Below are 22,755 nucleotides of genomic sequence, written 5' to 3'. Positions count from 1 at the left end.
GTCACTCCCCACTTCCATATTATTTTGGAGCAAATTTATGATTGATTTTCATGTTTTTCTTAATATTTTTTATATTTTCTATCTTTAAAAATGAGAACACAATGATATTTGCTTAGGTAATCAGGGGGAAACACATAATTGAAAGAAATTCTCCTTATGGATCCTGCTTAAAGAGTTCTCTTCCTGCCACTGTTCACAGGCAGGCCAGGATCCTGGTCCCACAACCCTGAACTTCCAGCCTAGGTGTTTCTCTAAGAGGCCCAGAGAGTGATTGGAGATGGGTGGCCACTCTCCCAGATCATTACTGGCCATGGGAATTGCAGCTGAGTCTACAACTGAGGCCCATACCACTGAGAACATAATTCTCTTCTGTCAGAAGAAAACCTGACTCACCTTGTATCATTGGGTTTATGGCTTCATAATCCCATAAACACCCCTGCTTATCTCATAAATTATTCACCACTGACCTATGGACCCAATGACACCTACTTTGCAGTCTGCATTCAGTTCTCTCTGTGACAAGTGGGAAGAGCTATCCTACCTGCATATTATATTCTAGGGTGTCTGGGCTGCTCCTCATAACTGGAAACAGTCCTCCATCTTCCAGAAATGTTCTCCAAGGGAATAGCATAGATGCCTAAAAGAACCAAATAAGAAACACGATAATGCTGTACTGTGTCCATAAATAATAAACATCTTATATGAACAGAATTTCTGTGTCTGTACTCCAAAACACCATGGGATGATTTATTTACTATGTAGAAATAACTCTTAATAGAAAGTCCCTGATAATGTAGAGGAGAGAGTAATATTTTTTTTTCTTTTCCTCCAGAATCTGGCCAAACATAGAAGGGTACTTAAGACTTCAGTGTAACTAGTCAGCACCAGTGTTTGGAAGTTCCAGAATACTATAATAACAATGGGACACATTTACATCAACAAATGTAAATTTACTCAAATGTTCTCAGTATTAGGAACCTTAAAATGTTTTCCTTCATCACCATTGTGTTCCAGTTCTCAAAGCCAATGTGACAACATTAACATGTGGGCCTCTGTCTTCTCCATATCACTATCCAACAGCCAAGGCATCCCCCACTACCTGTGGTACCACATGCAGCCCTGAACATAGTGGGCCTGTCCATCTGACCCTATTCTATACTTGCAGACTTGGTACTGGCTTCAGACAATTCAGAGTTGTTTCCGGTAGCAGGAAGCCAGGACACTTGCATCTACCTAATCCCAGGCAACATCCAAAGGCAGTAGGAACAGGCTCAATGGTCATGGTCAATCTGTCTTCTGGGTCTAAATGAGAGTCAAGGCTTGGGCTAAGAGTAATTGTCTTGTTGCTAGGGAATGTAAAAGTGTGGGACTTACATGGGGTTGATGTTGGCATTACTTGGCTTAGCTTTGTAACATATAAACATTAAGTTGGAACTTTTGGAGTCAGAAGACCTGGGTTTGTGAGGTGGTTTTAAATATATGTCCACAACTTCTTTGATACTCTTCCCAGGAAGAGGTGGAGTTTAAGTCTTCTCCCCTTGAGTGTGGGCTAAAATTAGTAACTCACTTCTAGTGAATAAAATATGGCAAAAATGATGGGATGTCACTTCTGAAATGAGGTAATACAAAGACTATGACTTCCATCTTGGGATCTGTCTCCTGTTCTCTCTTGAATTGTTTGCTCTGGAGGAATCCATCTGTTTTGTTGTGAGGAAGGCCTGTAGAGAAGCCCATGTGAATGAGCTTGGAAGTGGCTCTTCTGAGGCCTACCAACAGCCCTGTGAGTGGGCTTGGAAGCACATTCTCCCCCAGCAGACGGGACTACAGCCTGGGCTAATACCTTGATCGGTAAGAGATCTACACGACTAGCCAGAACTACACAATGAACTGTTCCCAGATTCCTGAGCCTCAGAAATGATATAAGATGATGAATATTTATTGTTTTAATCTGCTAAATTTGGGGGCAATTTGTTAGCAATACAGTTTGTGACCTAGTACTGCCATGACTGCCTAGCAATCTGATCTCTGGTCTGCCAGAACCTTAACCTTTTAGTAGTAAAAAGTGGGTAAGATTGTTGGTGCCTAGGAGCAATAGAAGTTGCCAGGATTACATGTGATAACACCTCTTCAAAGGGCTCTTCAAAACTTAGCTGCTGACCTAATTTATGTATTGTGATTGCTGTCATTATTATTTATTAAATAGAAAAGATCAACTGATGGTTTTGCTACCAGCTGTGAGCAGATAAGCTATTGCCCCAATTTGCCTGTCAAAGACTCTGACTGGGAATAACAGTAGGCCCAGGCTGCTCTACTGTGTCAATGAAGGGGAGCCACGCAAGGCTAAAGAGCTCTAGAGCAGGGAGAGCCCCTGCAAAATTTAAACCACATGGAAACAAAGTGCCCAAATCCCTGATATATAACACACTGTTTATAGGTATAAAAGTACCTTTCAACGTACCTGTAGGCTCCGTGGATCCAGTGGCTGGGGCAGGCTGAGCTGTGAAGCAAAAATGCTCTTCCCAAGAGAGTTGCTCAGTGGTGTCAATCCATGGTACATGCCATCTGTGACAGACTGGTAAGCAGGAGCGTTTCCAGCTGCCAAAAATGTTCTTCTACCCAAGCATGGAGGGCATCTCATTAAAAGCAGTTATTAAAGCTTCTCAAGCTCAAAACTTTCTTCAAAGTTACTGCCGCAGGATAACATTTTTTTTTTTAATTCTTATGTTAATCCCCATACATTACATCATTAGTTTTAGATGAAGTGTTCCATGATTCATTGTTTGTGCATAACACCCAGTGCTCCATGCAGAATGTGCCCTCCTCAATACCCACCACCAGGCTAACCCATCCTCCCACCCCCCTCCCCTCTAGAACCCTCAGTTTGTTTTTCAGAGTCCATCGTCTCTCATGGTTCGTCTACCCCTCCGATTTCCCCCGCTTCATTCTTCCCCTCCCGCTACCTTCTTCTTCTTCTTCTTTTTTTTTTCTTAACATATATTGCATTATTTGTTTCAGAGGTACAGATCTGTGATTCAACAGTCTCACACAATTCACAGTGCTCACCATAGCACATACCCTCCCCAGTGTCTATCACCCAGTCACCCCATCCCTCCCACCCCACCCCCCACTCCAGCAACCCTCAGTTTGTTTCCTGCAATTAAGAATTCCTCATATCGGGCGCCTGGGTGGCTCAGTTGGTTAAGCGACTGCCTTCGGCTCAGGTCATGATCCTGGAGTCCCGGGATCGAGTCCCGCATCGGGCTCCCTGCTCGGCAGGGAGTCTGCTTCTCCCTCTGACCCTCCTCCCTCTCATGCTCTCTGTCTCTCATTCTCTCTGTCTCACATAAATAAATAAAATCTTTAAAAAAAAAAAAAAAGAATTCCTCATATCAGTGAGGTCATATGATACATGTCTTTCTCTGTTTGACTTACTTCACTCAACATAATACCCTCCAGTTCCATCCACGTCGTTGCAAATGGCAAGATCTCATTCCTTTTTTTTTTTTTAATTTTTTTTTTCTTAAGATTTTATTTATTTGCGAGAGAGACAATGAGAGACAGAGAACATGAGAGGGAGGAGGGTCAGAGGGAGAAGCAGACTCTCTGCTGAGCAGGGAGCCCGATGTGGGACTCGATCCCGGGACTCCAGGATCATGACCTGAGCCGAAGGCAGTCGCTTAACCAACTGAGCCACCCAGGCGCCCCGATTTCATTCCTTTTGATGGCTGCATAATATTCCATTGTATATATATACCACATCTTCTTTAGCAGGATAACATTTTGAGACATACACAGGTTTCTTCCTCAACGACCTCAACCCTCACCCCTCTTTCTTTACACACGGCCCTTCACTCGCAATTCACCAACCCTCAAGGGAAAGGTGGATATAGTCTAGACTAGCATTGTCCAATAGAACTTTATGCAATGTGGAAATGTTCTAAGTTTGACTGTCCAGTATGATAACCACTAGCTACACGTGGCTGCTGAGCACTTGAAATGTGGCTACTGTGACTGAGGAATTGGATTTTAAATTTTATGTCACCTAAATCAATATTAATTTAAACTTTTAAATTAAATAGCCACAGATGACTACTGTTTTGGACAGTTCAGCTGTAGCTCTAGAACAAAGACATGAATTGTTTGTTGAATTGACTATTTTAAGACCAATAGCAGAGATGATTCTTGATATATAAAACCAAATTTTAAATTAAATAATAAAATCTTGGTGTTTGCGAGAGGAAGCTTTTTGTTTTGCTTTGAACAAAACATGGCTTTGCATATCAAGAACCAAAAATCCTGAAGACTAGCGCATGAAATTTATACCATAAGTCATAGAGAAGGAATTATGCATGATGAATTACAATGACTTTTTTTGCCTAAAAGGAAATAAGAGTTTAGTAAGCGAGGAAAGACTATTTCTAGAACTTAGGTCTAGTGGATACCTAAAAAAAGATGCTGACACAGGATACACTGAGGAGAGGGTATCCTGAAACAGAGGGGAACTTTTGCCTGGATTTTCCATGGGCTTGGCCCAAGTCTTATATAAAGCAGACATCAGAAAGAAGGTGATTAACCATGACTGACGGAGGTACTAGCACTGAGGGAAATGATGCAGCCTCCCAGAGATGAGCAGACAATCAGAGTGTTGGGGAAAGACCTAGGGAGTGCCTGAGCCCTCACAAGAGAGTGTCTATGTGTGGTGCTGGGCATCAAGCCAGAAGAGATCTGGGGTTGGACTAGATAACCCACGATGGGTAGGTGAAGTAGCTGCTCCTCCTCAACTGCTATGATGATTTATAAGCACCCCCAGGCACTTATATCATCTGTCTGAGAGCAATGAAGGAGGAGAAAGGTGTGGTGTAAGGCCTAAAATTAAGGTCCAATATCATGTGCTGCCTTTGTACCTGGTAAAATCAGAGGGCCTTGAATGGCTTAATTATAAGTTCACCTCTCCACTCTGTTCCCACAGATAAGGTCTCCTAGTCCAATAACCTTCCTTATCTAAGGGACCCAGTGCATTTCCTGCTTATCCCTGAGTAGTGGTTTCAGTTCCCTGCCAGACCACAAAAGTATTCAAATGAACCAATCACATTCTCCTGCAGAAATGAGGGGACATCACACCTTCTTGATACTACAAAGCCTGTCTCCCACAGTTGTTGTTGTTCCTGGTTGTTCAGTCTGTTCCCAAGGGCAACTCCTCTGTGGCTCTGCATTGCATGCAGTGTCCTCTTCCCTGGGCTGTGAGTATATATAACTAGTAAACTGCCCTTAATCTCACCTGTCCAGTGTTCAGTGTCATGTGTTTGGCCATCTCCGTAACCCCAGGGCAGAACCCCTCCCTTACCAACAGGGTGAATAGGAGGCAATTAAAACAAAGGGAAATGGGGATTAATTAATCTTGAATTAATTAATTTTAAATCTCAAACTGACCACTTTTAAGCTCTACATGTGGCTGAATGACATGGAATTAGAAAGTTTAATCTTTTAGCCATCAGCAAAAGGGGCTTGTGAACTTTACTTCAAGATAGATAAAGGGAGCTCTATATTTTTACATCAAACCATTGTACTAATACAAAAATCATACCACCTTTTCACATTTTAATGAGAATTTTAAAAAAGATAGTTGAATATTATTTTATACTGAGAGACTCAATAAGATAATTGATTTATCCGGGTAGTTCAAGGATGAGCCTGGAGTTGCTCAATGAGAACATTTTCTCCTGTTCTTCGTATCTTTCACGTGTTTTCTAATGATTCACCTACTATGTACAAAGCAAAGTGCAAGAACTGTCCAAGATACAAAAATGGGTTTGAACTTCTAGCCTACTTGGAGCCCAGTGAGGCAGAGTTCATTATCCAGCTGCTTCTCAGCATCCTCTAAACTCCCATGGTACTTTCTACACCCATACCTTTGTATAGATTGTATGGATCTCCTCAAAACAATGGTACCAAAAAGCAGAATATTCTAGTAGAAACATTTATCTTCAGCCCAAATCAAAAGCACAGAAGCCCAGTATCCCATACAACTTCTGCCTGGTTGGCTCCTTTCATATCATTCCTGCTCTCCTCTCCCACCAATCCATAGAATGATTTCTCTTTCTCTTGGCCTCTGGGTCCAGCTTTGTTCACATCTTACTTGTTCAATCCTTGAATGTAGCGCTTACATTTTAAAATTTGTTTTCTGTTTATTATGGATGTTTTGACATCTTTAAAGACCTTTCTGGTTAAGAAAGAGACTGCCCCTCCTTGGGCTAGCCAGTTCTTAGAGACGGCAAAGGACTCAGCAGGGAGCATGGTTTTGATACGCAAACCAACCAATCCAAAGCCATACCATTTCTATCTGACCCTTGCACGTAGGGAGGCAATAGTCCTCTGCTTTATTCATCCCAGGGCTAGTCAACAGAAAAGTAGAGACGACCTCTGCCACCCAGAGTCCACTGGAATTATTCAACCCAGCAGATCTTAAACTGCTCACCCTGCCCTGCCTTGCCTTTCCAGGCTATGGCCTCAGCACTCTCCTTGTGGCTTTCCCATGTGGCTGTGTGTGTCATGGCATACATCCTGTTTCTAGCACCTGTGAATATAATAAACTTTGTTTTTCCTGGGTCTTTTCTGTTCTCTTCTTGTGGCTATACCTGACTGACAATCACATAAAAGAACACAGAACACTGACGTGCTCTCTTATCCTGGCAAGTTTGTGCAGAACTTTGTAACTACCAAGTGCCACAAATGAACACAATGTCCGGCAGTTTTAGAGCCCAGACACAGCCCAGACACAGATTCATATGCATACTAGGTCTATTAATTTATGGATGCTTGGAGACTATTCAAAAATATATTCAAAAATATAATACATTCAGATGTGAATATGGCTGCTAGTCCAAGCTACAGAATCATAGACTATGATATACTCTCTAGAGAGACCAGAGTCAAACTACAGGCAGCACTACTGACCAAATCACTGGCTATTCTTTTCCCCACTTTTGTCCTTTCTCAGTCTGGATCACTGTCCTTTGTAGGACCCATCCTGCTCCTATCAATAGAATGTTTCTAATGCTATGTGAATAAAGGGGTCTCAAGATGATACCCAATATATTTTAGCATAGATCTTCTTTTATTTCCCGCCTCTCCATGGACCCCATATTTTGAAAGATTTTTCTACCAAACAGCCATTAAGCATTTTCCCAACTTTAACTCAACACCGCATCAGCCTCCAGCCCCAGCTCTGCGCTGCAGGAAGAAATGAAGAAACATGTTATAAAGGAAGGAATAGGGCTCTGGAGTCGGACAAACTGCACGGATGCAAGCTCTGCTACAACAGGCTGTGTGACCCGGCCCAAGTTATGCAACTTTTCTAGTCTTTATTTCCTCATCTGTAAAAATGGGGAAAACGATTTCTATCCCATGGAGTCGGCACGTGGTGGGAATTCATCCAAAGCAAATGTCTTCTTTCCCTTATCGCAGTTCTTAGAATTCCACTTAAAAAAAGAAAGAAACTTGACATTCTGTTTACCTGCAGAGCTTTTGGGCAAATGTGTCTTTTTCACCATGCCTTTTGAGATACTGAAAACAGGTTATGGGGTCCTGTTGCAACTCACTGAGGCCCTCATTTGGTAAGCCTGGGCCTGTGTCTTCTGAGAGGGTATGTCTGATCAGCACAGCTTGCTGGCAGCACTCAAGAAACAAGGAAGCCCACTGGAATGAAAGGCCGGCTTGTTGCTTGGGTCGGTGGCACCTGCCAACCTAATAAAATATCAGAATAGATACACGGAATTCTCCAAACTGTTCTGCCACCCTCCAGCTGCCTTATTGTCAATAAGCAGTCAAAGGTTTCCTAACACACCAGGCATCCTGTGTGCAAGAGATCCACCTGTGGCATGATCCCAGGCAAGCTGGTTCAGATCACAGGGAGCAGGAAATTCATAAGGCACATGCTAGAGTTTTTCCTGGATGTAAGGATATAAAAAAGAAAGCAAAAGACAAAACAACAACAAAAGCACCTGCAAAGTAGCCCAGAGGAGACCAGGCAGAGAGTGTGGCTCTTCATTTCTCAGACGCTGGGGACCAGGACCATGGTCATAAGCCAGCCCTGGCTCACAGGAGGCCTTCTCTGTATCTCAGAAGTCCCCAGATCGCTGAGGCACACTTTAATATCTCTGTGTTTGGAGACACTTAAGCTAGATGAGTATAAAAATAAATTTAAAAATGAAGGGAAAACCCACAAAACTTTAAGGACTGAGAAGCTGGTGTGGCTTTCTTTAGAGATCCCTTTCTGTACTCCCAGTTCCAGCTTGCTGCAAAAGTTACTGGTATCTTCAGGGTATCTCCTCAAGTTTCTTCTTTTTTGCCCTAATCACTCCAAACATCAGCAATACATTCAGATTAATGGCACCTTCCATGCCACATGTTTTATCCTGTTCTACAGAGTCCCTATAAAGGGACTTTTTGTTTTATTTTGCTTTGCTTTGCCTCCCTCCATTCCTGAATTACAAAGGAATCCAATTCTTTAAATCTGGGGTTGGCAAACTTTTTCTTAAAGGGCCAGATAGTAAATGTTTTCAGCTTTGTGTATCATACGGTCTCTGTTGCAACTGCTCAACTGTGTGTGAAAGCAGTCCCAGATAATCTGTAAATGAATGGGCATGACTGTGTTTCGAAAAACTTCATTTGTGGACACTGAGGTTTGAATTCCATATAACTTTCATACGCCACAAAATAGTACTCTTTTCTTGAAATTTTTTCCCCAACCATTTAAAGCTATAAAAGCTATCCTTAGGCCAGAGGCCATACAAAAATCAGGCAGGGGCCTAGGATAGAAGTTTGCCAAACAGATAAGATCGATTAGACCTGCTGTACCACCCAAGCATTTTCTTTCAACACAATGATTACTTCACCTAAAATTAAAGATAAGCTCACTTCTCAGGCATTTCTTGCATCAGCTAGTAAATAACTCCTGCAGGTTGGTGGACATGCCCAGAAGTGATGGGCCCTGGGCAATGTGGTTCCAATGGCCTTGGAGGACAATACCACTTTCCACCAGGAGCTTGGTAGAGGGCAGGTTGACAGGGACAGAGTGAAACTTCTGTGCTTAGAAATGTGCATCTAACAAAGGTAGTGATCCGAAGGGGCACCTGCACCCCAATGTTTATAGCAGCAATGTCCACAGTAGTCAAACTATGGAAAGGGCTCAGATGTCCATCAACAGATGAATGGATAAAGATGTGGCATATATATATACAATGGAATATTATGTAGCCATCAAAAGAATGAAATCTTGGGCGCCTGGGTGGCTCAGTTGGTTAAGCGACTGCCTTCGGCTCAGGTCATGATCCCAGGGTCCTGGGATCAAGTCCCACATCGGGCTCCCTGCTCTGCGGGGAGCCTGCTTCTCCCTCTCCCCCTCCCCCTGCTGGTGTTCCCTCTCTCGCTGTGTCTCTCTCTGTCAAATAAATAAATAAAATCTAAAAAAAAAAAAAAAAGAATGAAATCTTGCCATTTGCAACAACGTGGATGGAACTAGAGGGTATTATGCTAAGTGAAATAAATCAATCAGAGAAAGACAATTATCATATGATCTCACTCATATGTGGAATTTAAGAAACATGGCATAGGATCATAGGGGAAGAGAGAAAAAAATGAAACAAGATGAAACCAGAGAGGAAGACAAAGCATAAGAGACTCTTAATCTCAGGAAACAAACTGAGGGTTGCTGGAGGGAAGTGGGTGGGGGGAATGGAGTAACTGGGTGCTGGGCATTAAGGAGGGCACATGATTTAATGAGCACTGGGTATTATATAAGACTGATGAATCACAGACCTGTACCGCTGAAACAAATAATACATTATATGTTAATTAATTGAATTTAAATTAAATAAATAAATAAATAAATAAATAAAATAAGAAATGTGCATCTATCCTGCTACCAGATCTGATCTATGCCACATATTAGCAGGAGCCAGATATTAGGTGATCACAGGGCCACTATCTTGATGTCCTTGAGCTACCTCCTTCCTCACTTCCCCGCAGTAAATAGAAGCATGCTACTCTCATTCCAGGTGAAAGTTCAGTTCTTCCTTTTCAAATTCTGGAGAAGCCTTCAGTTAACATAAGCAAAAAGTTCCCTGGGGTCAACAGTCAGATTTGCTCAGAGTTGGTGAACTTTGGGGAAGTGTGAGAGAACTCTGCCATGCTTCCTGTCTCTTGATTATCTGAGGACTTTTCCTTGTTTGCAGGTTTAGCAATAGAATCAGCAACTAGAATCATCAAGTGGGATGACATTTATCTTTTCATTTCTCTTTCTCTCCTGTTTCCTGCCTTCTCTCCAGAGTCTATTTTTCTCTCCACCCTGCTGTCTGGCATCCATCCTAGTTCTCAGGCTTGGGAGTCAAATGCATGTAGGTTCTAGTTCTAGTCTGTCACTTACTAACTGTGTGACTCCAAACACATACACACTCTGAAGAGCCCTGAATGAAAAGGCTAGAGGAAATGCGATAAATGAGGGACTCATGAAGCTCTACCGTCCTGAGCAGTTCCCTCTAGAGTCTTTTGAAAGATATACTGAATCTACTGAAACCAGACATAGGACACAGTGCCCTCCATTCCTGCAGACTGAGTGTGCCCAGACAAAGAAAGCCCCTCAAAGCAATTCCTAGAGGAAGCAGACTAGTTCCCCTGGGAGAACAGTAGCAAGTGGAACCCTGCATAGCTGGAAGCTGAAAAGAACTTCCAGGGTATAGTTCTATTTCTTCATCCTGTGTAAATTCTTCACAAATTCTGAGTTGGGGTTTCAGAGTCAGAGGGCTAATGAATGGCCCTCCTGACAATTAGGGTCTTATATCCTACCCACTTGACTAAAGCTATAGCTCAGAAAGCTGTCAATAAAAAGAAACTGAACAAGTCTATTTTTTTGTTGTTGTCGTTGTTCTGCTGAATTAATTTGAATCCAGAGACCCCGGATACTCAGAGTAAAGAAAATGCAGAATAGAAAGAGAAAATAGAGTTCAGTTCAATCCCTACATTTCCATTCTCTATGGATGCCCATGCTAATAATGGTGGAATGCAATTACAATCCACAGGTAAGAGCGTAGCCTCCTGAGGTCCCCCTGATTGGCTAAATGCTTACACTGGGAATTAATCAAAGGAAGTTAATTGATTTTGACAATTTAAGAATAAGCAGAGATGCTCAGGCCTGACCTCTTCCCTTCCCATAAAAAACTTATTATTTATCCTAGAAACAGTATGACTCTCAATCCAAACTAATTTTCTCATCAGTCATGACTAATTAACTAAAGAGACTTTGTCTTTTGTATGCAGAGTACTTAATAGCTACAATTTATTTATTTGAATTTATAAATTTAACTCAGGTAGCCAATTCCAGGGGCTTCACAAGTGCAGTGAAAATTCTGTTCTTTTGAAAGGTAATTAAGGGCTAAAAAGAATAAACAAAACTCTTAGAATCATCTTCCCAAGTATAAAAAATATTATTCCCAATTAAACAACCTGAACAGTAAAAGCAGCCATTGTTATGCAAACTAACTATATTTAAATCACATTTAATAAAATCAAGACTATCATAATCCGAAAAGAACACATTCTACACGGACAGGCTTTGCAGCAAGACACATTTGGTAGTCACAGTGTTCTGGATCAGGTTGTGCCCGTGACTGTTTTAAGCTCGTTATTCAGTCTTGCCAAGAGTGACCTCCCTCGATGGTCGAAGCACATGCCCTACACAATTAACTGGACAGGATTCACGCTCCAGCCCTTACCGGATGAGGTGCCTCACTGCAGCATCAAACTGCAAAAATACAACCTCCCTTCGAAGGAGGAGTGCCTGGGATACCTGGGTAGGGTCTTGGGGGTTCTGGAGGCTGTCAATCATTTTCTGCAGCTCTTGAAGCTCAGACCCTGGAAGACGGATGACATTTCAGTCAGACAGTGTAACATACAGGCTATGACAGCTAACCTAATGAGCCATTATTTCACCTCTGAAGCTAACTTTTTACCTAAATGTACTTCTTTTTGTTTGTGAGCATACTAATTATATATTTTGCAAGACCAGCAAAGTCTTACGTTCTAGAGCCCAAGGTCTGATTTATCTTTCCTTCCTTCCTCCCTCAATAAGATAAAAATTTGCTTTGCTTTTCAGCAGAATAAGAACATATTGTTGAATGAAAGTTTTAAATTTTACAAGGCTACAGCCTCTAGATTGAAAAAAAAAGAATCACAAGTAATGGGAAAATATAAGTCTCAGTAGATCTGTTAGGGGCTTAAAGTTATTATAGATTATAAACCAGCATTCATTTCTCATAGCCATGCCATACAAATCAAACCCCTCTGTCACTGGCTCATCCTGTCACTGGCTCATGGATTAAAGAAGACTCAACACCATCTGAGGCAGGGTGCCTGGGTGGCTCAGTCATTAAGCATCTGCCTTCAGCTCAGGTCATGATCCCAGGGTCCTAGGATTGAGCCCCACATCGGGCTCCCCGCTCAGCGGGAAGCCTGCTTTTCCTTCTCCCACTCCCCCTGCTGGTGTTCCCTCTCTTGCTGTGTCTCTGTCGAATAAATAAATAAAATCTTTAAAAAAAAAAAAAAAAGACCATCCAAGGCAAGCAAGAAATATGCACTCACTCCTGCATGTGCGCACACACACACACCCTCTTCTAGGAGCTTCTCATCATTTTAGGAGTAGGTGTGAGAGATCCTAAACTGACTTATTTCTTGGACCCTTACTGCAAAAGTGGGCTGGATATAAACAGACTTATATGTGTTTTGAAAGGAAATTTAATTTAGGGGCCTTTTATGGCACTCAATGCCGGGTTGAGGAAACTGACCTGGGTCTAGATGGCTAGAGTAGCATCACTATTATTGGCCCAGGAGAGGAGCTAGTCAGAATGGGAGAGCACAGCAAGAAAATGATGAGTTCTTAGGGAGAGTGGGGAAGTGGGTGGGCCCACACTTCCAGGGCTATTAGAATGATCTGAAATGCTCCTCAACTCCCAGTGAGGACAGTGATGGCTTTCTACGTGAGAGAACATCCCTGCTATGGGAAGAGGACTGTGGGAACTGGTCACTGTGGTCACTGTACCTGACATGTAGCCTGAGGCAGAAGAGAGACGGGATAGCTATGAGGCATTTCCAGAGTTACTCTTTCCATAGCTTGTCCAGACTTGAGCAGCCTTCTATCCTATCTGATCTGGTATTGGATATCTTCCCACAAGCATGGGAGGCAGAGGAATTGAGGGAATGGGGAAGCTGCCCATGAGAGCCTGACTAGAGCAGAACCAGGACTGAGAAGAGTTGCTAATACTTGCAACATATGCTTTTGCCTTTAGGAAAAGATGAGCAGTCTAGGTTTCATATCCATCTGATGCTTTACGTACAAGAGAAAAATGTTTTTTAGGTACTCGTCCAGCCTCTGAAAAATTGGATCCAATCATTAAAATTTTTACGACTTCTCTATAAATCTGATGGTCATGTTGGACTGAAAAGAAACTTCCATGAGAAGAGGAGTCATGTTAGAGTGAATTATACAAGAATTTTAGTGGTGGATGGGAGGGGTTCGTAAGTGAGCCTTATTTGTTCAAGGCCTAGCATGACGGTCTGTAAGCAAGACATTCTGTCAGGCTAAGTAGCAACCAGGGGAAGGTTTAGAGTCCTCTGCAATGACAATGAAAAAAGAATATAAAGGTGCACACGCCCTATGATGAAAGCTCTGTTAAATGTAAAGTGTGTTTGGACAAGGGCTAGAAGGTAGTCAAGACAAACAAGAATCTCTCTCTTGTTACAGTGGTTGGTTACAGATACTTTTTCTCTTTTCATTTACGTGCAGGCTGTATGTGCATCTTTATACCATCACTGCCCAGCAAAATTGTTCTGTGCTGATAGGTAGCAGAAGCTTTATCACCAAAACACAGATGTGGAGGTGGGCACTCCCCTTTCTTTGTGGTTTACAGATTTTAGGATCCTCATTTAGACTTCCCTTTCTTAGTGGCATCAAGCTGCTGCTGGGTGGGAGGGAAGGTGGCAGGCAGGGCAGGGCAGTCAGCTTTTCCGTGAGGATGGGGCAGATGGTTTCCATGCAGTTGTGGTGGGGGGGGTGGGTGGAGTAGACCCTCGGCCAGAAAAACATCAGGAAACAAATGAGCCTTTCCCCAAGAGGGCCCCATTTGGGAAATTAGAGAGAGAGAGAGAGAGAGAGAGGAATCACAATGGCCCTGTCTCCACGTGAATACTCAAGAGCCGGTACATTTTGTGCTTAGTTTGTCTCAAGAGTTCCTGAAACCCTAAGTTTAGTGGATAGTATTTGGGCTTTAATTGGCCTCCTAAACCTTTACAAGGAAATCACAGTGTAAACTCCCACATGCTGATTACATCCTCTGCTGATCCAAAGGGAGTTGCTGGCTTTCAAGGAAGGAGAGGATTTGGCAGGGTCCACAGAGCTCATGCTCAGTGTCGAAGAGCTGCTTCCTCAGTCAAGTGGGAGGACCAAAGCTGAAATCTGGAGTGTCCCCTTAAAAAATGTTTTAAAGCATATAAGCCCACAAAAGTCATTTTATCTAACTCCAAATAGCTTGGCAATAGCTGAGAAGAGTTGGGAGAGGATATGAACAGACTCATCTCCTCTGTTCACCTGACTTCTCCTTGCCTCCTTCTGGGAAGTAGGCCAGGAACTGAGCAACCGAGTCTTTTTAAAAAGATGATTATCTTAGAGTGGGATTTTTTTTTTTTTTTTTTTTTTTTTAAGTTCAGTTTGCTCTTTACCTATTTTCAGCAGAGCAGAGTATGCAAAACTTCGCACATTCTCCCTGGAGCACAAATGTTTTCGCTGGCAACATGACAAGGTGCATGCCTCTAAATGCACACCTTGGAAAGCCTGGGCCCCACATATTTCCGTGGTTTCTGGTTCAGAAGCATATAAATAGTAAGAAACCGATTTCCTTCATCCTGAATTCTAGGTCCTCAACAACTTGGCCTCATATCCTACTGTTGCTCAATGTCACACTGGTAGGTTCACCCATCTCTGGACTGGCCATGTGCAGTCTGGCCTGTTGCCTCTGCCAGTGTCCTTTTCCTGTCTTGCCAAGACCATCCCTCTAGTTTTCTCCATTGATTCAAGGGCGGACAAGTACCCCCAGATCACCTTCCCTGCAGGCTCTGCCCTCCCAGATGCTGGAGGAGTTCCTATGCAGGGTCTTCCTTGGGAAAGATGGCTCTGGCTCTATTTCTGCTTCTATCTCCCTATCTCAAGGGCAGGGATGGCATTCTTCCCATCCCAACCTTTCTCCTGTCCCTCATCTAAAGCCCAGCCCCCACACCCTCCCCAAATCCAGCAGCTCCCCTAAGAGTATCTTAGCTTATTTTCTGAGTAAACCCCTTTTGTAACAGTCCCGGAATTAGTAAAAGGCCCTAAGTATGCTTTGGAACTTCTCTACTCTCTTGATTCTTACATTGAAGACATGCTAGTAGTTTTGAAATGTCATTAGTTTGTTGACAATTCTGTGTTTTCTGCTGAGTCAGCCCCAATCTATCCTTCCTTCATGCCGCCTTTCCTCAGAGACAGGCATCGACCCTCCTCCAGGATCACCACTCATACCCTTCCTTAGGTCTCCCATCTGAACGTTTACAGATTCCTTCAGTGCTCAGTAGCACCCTGCAAATCTACCAGCAAACAAGTCAGGGTCTCCCACAAACACCTTTTCTTTATGCACTGGCCAGACAGGAATAGATTCAGAGTATAATACACTTGTTTGAAGACTGCTAGGTTTAAATAGGCATATTATTATCTCATTCCATTGGCTCTTCTCATCCTTTAAAATCCTTGGCTACTCTGTTATAATATATTGCGGTTAATTAATATTTACATAACTAATGACATAAATTGGCTGCGAGTTAAGTTATTAAAATAACGAGATCAGTTTCCCTACTTTTGATCAACCCAGCTTACTAAGCATTTCAGTCTTTAATTTACCTTGTGCATTTATCTTAGAACTTAGTGCTTATTTAGGGTTTATGGGATTAGCACTTGGCGGATAAAACTAAAGCCTCAATCATTCTTACTTCAGGACTATCATGCTACTGTTAGCTAACAGAAGACTGTCTGCAAAAAATTCTTGACAATAAATGCATGGCTCTGACCTTGACATATTAGCTCACAAAGGCCAGAAAGGGGATGAAAGAAAACTAGTGTGTAGAAGGGCATGTACATTCTTGTAGAAATTTTACATAGATTTTAATCCACAGAACATCTCCATGAAACAGGTGTTATCACCCCCATTTTATCGATGGAGAGAGACCCAGAAAGTAAAGTGTCCAGCTTCCAGGAACCAAGTGGCAGATACAGGGTAAAAACCCAGGCTGGCCCACTCCTGCTTGCTTTACTTTGTGGTTTAACCTGTAAATGTGGAATTAATTAGTTTGGAGACAGTATATCATGAGGTTTTGCCCTTTGCCCTTCTTCTCACTGTCATTTATGAAAAAAAATATTTTAGTTCTGTCTTTCCAAGTATTAAGAGCTTCATATTAATTAACTAGATGGGGGGAATCTTTTCATGATGTATGCGTATATCAAACCATCACTTTGTACACTTTAAATAGCTTACAATTTTATTTGCCGATTATACTTCAGTGAAGTTGGGGAAAGAAAAGAGCTTCATAGAATTTGAAGTGAATCCTGAAGGTGATCTGAATCACCTCTAATCACTTACCAATGCCCTCAGTTCCTCCCCAGTCACCTTTCAGGGGGTTAGCACTTAGAGGAAATTCAAAACATGTTGGACAATTTCCAAGTTTAGCAAAACTGAAAAGGTAGGCCACAATGTCATGGAGAGAGGCTAACAGCTGTAGAGTTAGCTGTAAGGCTCGAAAAGCTGCCTGTGGGTAAAATCAACAGAAAAAATACATTTTAAGAAGTTTCTAAGAGACAAAAATATATGAGCATTGATTAGGGATAATACCTTTAAACAAGAATATTAAACATTTTCACAATACAATACAGGATAATATCTGAAAAACAGAACAAACCTATTCATCAACAGGTTATATGCCTTTGGACAGGTAACTCCTGGAGTGAGGGGTTTAAAGCAATGTGTTTCTCTTTGCTTAAAGACATTGGTGACCAGAAGCAAAGCAAAATGTGTTTGTATGACCACTGATAGATTACAAGGGTCACAGATAAACTCCTAGCAGGAACCCATATTCAGACACCACTGCTGTGAGGGAATACATGTAAGCAAAACATAGGTATTTATCAATGTAGTTTAAACACACAACAAAAAAAAATCAAACCCTGGATCTTAACTATAAATGTTCAAGTGAAGGAAAAGTGGAAAATTACGATCCAACTTAAAGAAGGTAGTATTTATATATATAATATATAATTATCTTTATAATTAATAATTATAAAATATATAATACATATTTTAAAACTCCTAAAATTCTTCAATGAAAGAAAGTTCTATTTTTAATTATTTGAGGAAACTCCATACTGTTTTCCATAATGGCTGCACCAACTTACATTCCCATCCACAGTGCACAAGGGTTCCCTTTTCTCCACATCCTTGCCAACACTTGCTGTCTCTTGTCATTTTGACAATAGCCATCCTAACAGGCATTAGGGTGCTCCTCATTGTGGTTTTGATTTGCCTCTCTCTGAGGATTAGTGATGTTGAGTATCTTTTCATGTACCTGTTGACCATCTGGTTGTCTTCTTTGGAAAAATGTCTATTCATGACCCTTGCCCATTTTAAAATCAGATTTTATTGTTGAGTTGCAGGAGTTCCTTACATATTTCAGGTATCACCCCCTTATCAGATATGTGGTTTGCAAATATTTCTCCCATTCTGTAAGTTGCCTTTTCATTTTGTTGATTGTTTCCTTTGTTGAGCAGAAGCTTTTTAGTTTGATGTAGTCCCATTTATTTATTTTTGCTTTTGTTGCCTATACTTTTTGTATTATATCCAAAAAATCATCACCAAGACCAATGTCAAGGAGATTTTCCCATTTTCCTCCAAGAGTTTTGCAGTTTCCAGTGTTACATTTAGTCTCTAATCCACTTCAACTTAATTTTTATGAGAGGTGAAAGATAGGGGTCCAGTTTCATTCTTTTGCATGTAGAACTACCATTTGATCCTCCCATTCCTGGGTACATATCCAAAATCAGTATCTCAAAGAGACTATCTACACTCTCACGTCTATTGCAGCATTACTCATAATAGCCAAGCTATGGAAACAATCAAAGTGTCCAGTGGATGGATAAATTGATAAAAAAACTGAAACACACACACAGAGGAATACTATTCAGACATTAAAAAAAGAAAATCCTGCCATTTGCAACAACAGGGATGAACCTGGAGAATATTATGCTAAGTAAAATAGCCAGATAGGAAAAGACTCATACTGTACAATCTCATTCATATGTGGAATCTAAAAAAACAAAATGTTGAACTCATAGAAAGGTGGTTACCAAGGGGTGGGAAATGGATAGATGTTGGTCAAAGGGTACACATTTTCAGTTCTCAGGTGAATAAATTCTGAGGATCTAATGTACAGCATGGTGCCTATAGTTAATAATAATGTATTGCATACTTGGAATTTGCTAGGGGAGTCGATAAGTGTTCTTACCACATGCAAAAGAAGGTAACTAGGTGAGGTGATAGATATGTTAATTAACTTAATTGGGGTAATCATTTCACAATGTACACATATGTTAAATCATGTTGTACACTTCAGGGGTGCCTGGGTGGCTCAGTCGTTAAGCGTCTGCCTTCGGCTCAGGTCATGATCTCAGGGTCCTGGGATTGAGCCCCACATCGGGCTCCCTGCTCTGCGGGAAGCCTGTTTCTCCCTCCCCTCTCCCCCTGCTTGTGATCCTGCTCTCACTGTGTCTCTCTCTGTCAAATAAATAAATAAAATCTTAAAAAAAAAAAATAAATCATGTTGTACACTTCAAATACATACAATTTCCTCATTAGTTACATCTCAATAAAACTGGGGCAGAGGAAAAAAAGGGTAAGAAACCTAGGTTGTTAAACAGGTTTTCACTTAAAGAAAAATCAGAATATTCCCAAATGGCCATTTTTCAGCACTGCATTTTACTTAAAAAATACTTATTTGAGTACTCTGTGTATTTCTAGATCTACTTCTTTTTTTTTTTTTTTATGGTTATCAATATTATCCTCTAACAGTAAATTAGGTACACAGAGCAACCCCTCAAAAAACAGGCTGATTACTAGGATTGTGATCTCGACCTGTCATTAGCTTCGGGGCAGCAGAGTGGGATTTTCGTGAAGGGTGTGGGAGGAAATTGAGGATTAATAAGGAATGTGGGAAGCTCGAATTAACGTTCATTAGTGACTAGGGAGAAACAGAACTCAGGGAAATAATGAGGCCCAAGAGAAAGGATTATAAAGCAGGCAAAAATATTGGGAGCTGTGTGAAGATTTCAGGTACTAGATATCCCTGGAAAAAAACAAGAGACGTTCTCTGTGATTGATATGCTTAACCGTGAGACATAAAAAAGTCCCAGCCCGTTTTCATTCTGGCACACAGAGAGAAATACAAACCTTTTCTGGCAGAGGTTTGAACATACCCAGCACTTCAGAAGGATGAGGTAGGAACCATAAATTGAGGAAGACTTTCCCATCAGCAGACAGCAAACACCGAGGCCGGGGCTGAAAACTCCTGCGGCATTAAAAGAAAGTTGGGGTCGGCACAGCGTTTCTCTTGAAAAAGGAGGCGGCCCCGATGTGCACTATTTATAGCACCGCCCTGCGGCCACAGCGCCAGAGCCCGGGCTGTGGTGACACAGGAGCCCGAGGCCGGCGTCCAAGCCGGGACCAGCGCGCCTCCTTCTCAGGCCGCTCACAGGGGGCCCGGGTTATAAATAACTGCAGAGAGGAGCAGGGAGGCTGCTTTTAGCCTCGGCTGTGTCGGAGGAAGGAGTGGGCTTGGAGGGCAGGAAAGGTGTGGTAAGAAAGCAAAGAGAAGACGTGAGTGAGGTGGCTGGCACCGTTCTGGGGGTTACGCATTTTCTCACTGAATTCTTAAGTCCTTAGAATGTACTTGCTTTGTTTTACAGATGGGGAAATTGAGGCCCTATGAGAGCTTGCCTGCCCAGCTCCTAAGAGATGAAGCTGGGATTTATTTATTTATTTATTATTTATTTTTATTTTTTTAGAGAGCGCACAAACAGGGAGGAGAGGGAGAAGGAGGTTGCCTGCGAGAAGGGAGCCTGACGTGGGTGGGACTCGATCCCAGACCTGACCTGAGCCGAAGGCAGATGCTTAACCGACTGAGCCACCCAGGTGCCCCTCACTGGCTCCTTGGAAGCCTGATTTGCACCTCCCTGGTGTCCCTCGGAGAAACCACCATCCTGAATTTTACATTCATCACTGTTAAGTTTTTCTTTGTGGTTTTACCACAAATGGATAAACCATTAAAAGATTATTTTGTTGGGTTTTGCCTGTTTTTAACCTTCACACCAACGGAAGCCCATGATCTTTCTAGCATACCCGCTGGGGGAAGGTGGCATCTTGACCTGGTTTCTATGTCATCTCAGGAATGAGGTGGCCCACTGTAACAGAGGGTTGGTGAGGGGACTGTTTTCCATTTGAATGGTTTGATGGCTTTAAGTCTAATTGTGTTCATCTGGTGTGAAAATGGTGCTATGTGCAGTTAACAGGTGTGGATTCTGGCATCAGAGGACCCCATTTTGAGACCAACTTCCATCACCCACAGCTGTGTGGCCTTAGATGCACTACCATCTGAGTCTTTTCATACATAAAATGGGGATAATGATTCCTAACTCACAGAATTGATGTAAGGAATAATTTTTAAAACGAGTACCAAGCATGTGAAAAGTATTTTATAAACTATGAAGTGCTATACAAAGTTTGGTATTAGAATGCTAAGGTAAGGGTATCTAAGCAAAGTGGCCAAAGGTGGGGGAGGGCAAGGGACACCTGTGGCCCAGTAGAGAGGCATGGTAGGAACCCTTGGGGTTATTTGTTAACAAGTGGGAACCTGAACACACTAATGAGAGGATGTCTTAGAATTGAGGGTTCTAGGGCAAGGCCAGAGACGAGTGCCACCTCAGACCCATCTCGGTTATGCTAGACAAGGCAAGCCTCACAGACAGACAGACAGACAGTGGAAGGAGGTGTGCCGTGGGTGTGGAGCCACCCCTCCCGCCACATCAACCCCTGTCCAGGGAACCTGGGGTCCACCTCTGCTCTTCCCACTCTGCCCGTAGTCCTGGACAGTTGTGTCCACTCTTCTGGCTGCAAATGCCACCCATTCACCGGTGACACCTGAATCCACCTGTGCATGCCTGGTCCCCCTCCACAGTTCCACACTTTCAACTTGCTTCCTCTTGGCTGACAGGGTTTCAGAGCATCTCAGTCAAACAAGGCAAGAACTGAACTCCTTACCCTCTTCTACCCCAATCCTGTGCCTCCTCCTGTGTTAAAAGAACCACAACCCCCAGCCCCCTAAACCAGAAATCAGGGAGTCATTTTTAGAGCCTCTCTTCTCCTTTACTCTTCAGGTCCTACTCATCCCACTATTCTCCCATACTTGTACCTGGTTTTCATGCCCACTTCCGTTGTCCCTAGCAAGGACTCTAGGTGGGAGGTTCTCACCTTCTGGAGGGCACTTTGGAAATCATAGGGCTGTTTTTTGACTCTTGTTATTGTTTCTGGGTCTCTGGGAGTTACTAAAGTAAAATGTAATTCATTTTAACTGAGGGCTGTGTGTTTTCAATATCATTCAGAGTATGAGACTTTTTAAATCATTAAAAATGTACGTGAAGTGAATCACTGGCCTTAAAGCTACCTTTTAAGTCTCAGGGTTTTAATCAGGTAATTTGAAGCTTGGGAACAAAGGATGGTGTTAGTTTGGAGAATTTCCTTTATTTCAGCAATCACAAAGTCAAACGATCCTGGAGCAGATCAAAGCCAGTGTAATCCAGTCTTATCTCCATTGTTCAGTTCACAATGTCCAAAGGTGCCCCAAAGAAACATCAAATATCAACAATAAAAAGTCACCAGGTCTGCGGCCGAGCACACGAGGTTGAGGGCCAAGGGGCTGGCAGCAGCAGGGTGGCTGAACCAGTCCTTGGCCTCAGAGAAGCACAAACATCCCCGGAGCCGCAGGGCCCTCTACCAAGTGTTATCCTTTATTTCTCTTCCATTCTTTCCTCCCATTTCCACCCCTGCCTGCAGCGAGCAGTCATCTGCTGAGGAAGGACAGAGAGAGTAGCAGCAAGCTCTGGGTGCAGAGTACAAGAGTATAACCTGGTTCTCAGCCCCACAAGGGGGATTCCTCCCTCCTCCTTGTGGATGGCCCATCAACTCCCTAGCCTGCAAGTTCATTGACCTGCTCAATATCATCCCCCTTCACCTCCATTCCCCTTTAGCCACCCACTCTGGGGCCACATTCCAGACCTTATCCTTACCTGGGATCATGTCACCTCCAAAGACTTAAACTCAACATCCCACTTTCCCATCTTTTCCTATCCCAACCTTTTATTCCAGTTTTCTTACTCATTCACTCCCAGTAAACCTCCATTATCCCCACAAAATATGCTCCTTGACATGGTCCAGCCCTTTAGTCTCCCCTTTCCATCTGTCAGTTCCATTCTGACCTCCCTCCTTTCCCTGCCCAGACTGGGTCTCGCAGTCAAGCATAGGAACTACTCTCTCACCAGAACTTTCCAGTCTCTGCTTCCTTGTATTCACTACTCACCTACCTAGC

General features: G+C 42.6%; 2 protein-coding genes and 1 long non-coding RNA gene across 3 annotated transcripts in view; 1 reads left to right on the top strand and 2 right to left on the bottom strand.

Annotated features, from left to right (window-relative positions):
- Window positions 1–2,832, bottom strand: part of LOC123836330 (coiled-coil domain-containing protein 162-like) — a 51,278-nt gene extending 48,446 nt beyond the window's left edge. Inside the window, exons 1-2 of the mRNA XM_045865286.3 lie at window positions 2,459–2,832; window positions 542–637 (exon numbers count right to left, since the gene is read on the bottom strand). Coding sequence (XP_045721242.2) covers window positions 542–637; window positions 2,459–2,638 — 276 coding nt within the window. The 5' untranslated portion in view covers window positions 2,639–2,832. The remainder of the gene's footprint in view (window positions 1–541; window positions 638–2,458) is intronic.
- The window catches only part of LOC135365595 (uncharacterized), a 59,462-nt gene extending 39,012 nt beyond the window's left edge, over window positions 1–20,450 (top strand). The window contains exon 7 of the long non-coding RNA XR_010413729.1: window positions 20,180–20,450. This is a non-coding gene — a long non-coding RNA (uncharacterized LOC135365595). The remainder of the gene's footprint in view (window positions 1–20,179) is intronic.
- Window positions 9,501–19,913, bottom strand: LOC135365593 (coiled-coil domain-containing protein 162-like). The gene is made up of 3 exons (XM_064597975.1): window positions 19,566–19,913; window positions 16,710–16,875; window positions 9,501–11,907 (listed from the first exon to the last, which is right to left on the bottom strand). The coding sequence occupies exons 1-3, from the start codon at window positions 19,587–19,589 to the stop codon at window positions 11,765–11,767; spliced, it is 333 nt and encodes a 110-aa protein (XP_064454045.1). The 5' UTR covers window positions 19,590–19,913; the 3' UTR covers window positions 9,501–11,764.
- Window positions 20,451–22,755: the final 2,305 nt, after the last annotated feature.

The sequence above is a fragment of the Mirounga angustirostris genome, unplaced genomic scaffold (genome assembly GCF_029215605.1).
Source record: "Mirounga angustirostris isolate CCGP_5_RB_7025 unplaced genomic scaffold, mMirAng1.0.hap1 SCAF_8, whole genome shotgun sequence".
NCBI classification, from domain to species: domain Eukaryota; kingdom Metazoa; phylum Chordata; class Mammalia; order Carnivora; family Phocidae; genus Mirounga; species Mirounga angustirostris.
The sequence above is the reverse complement of the archived record's forward strand: the minus strand, read 5'-3'. Positions and strand labels throughout refer to the sequence as shown.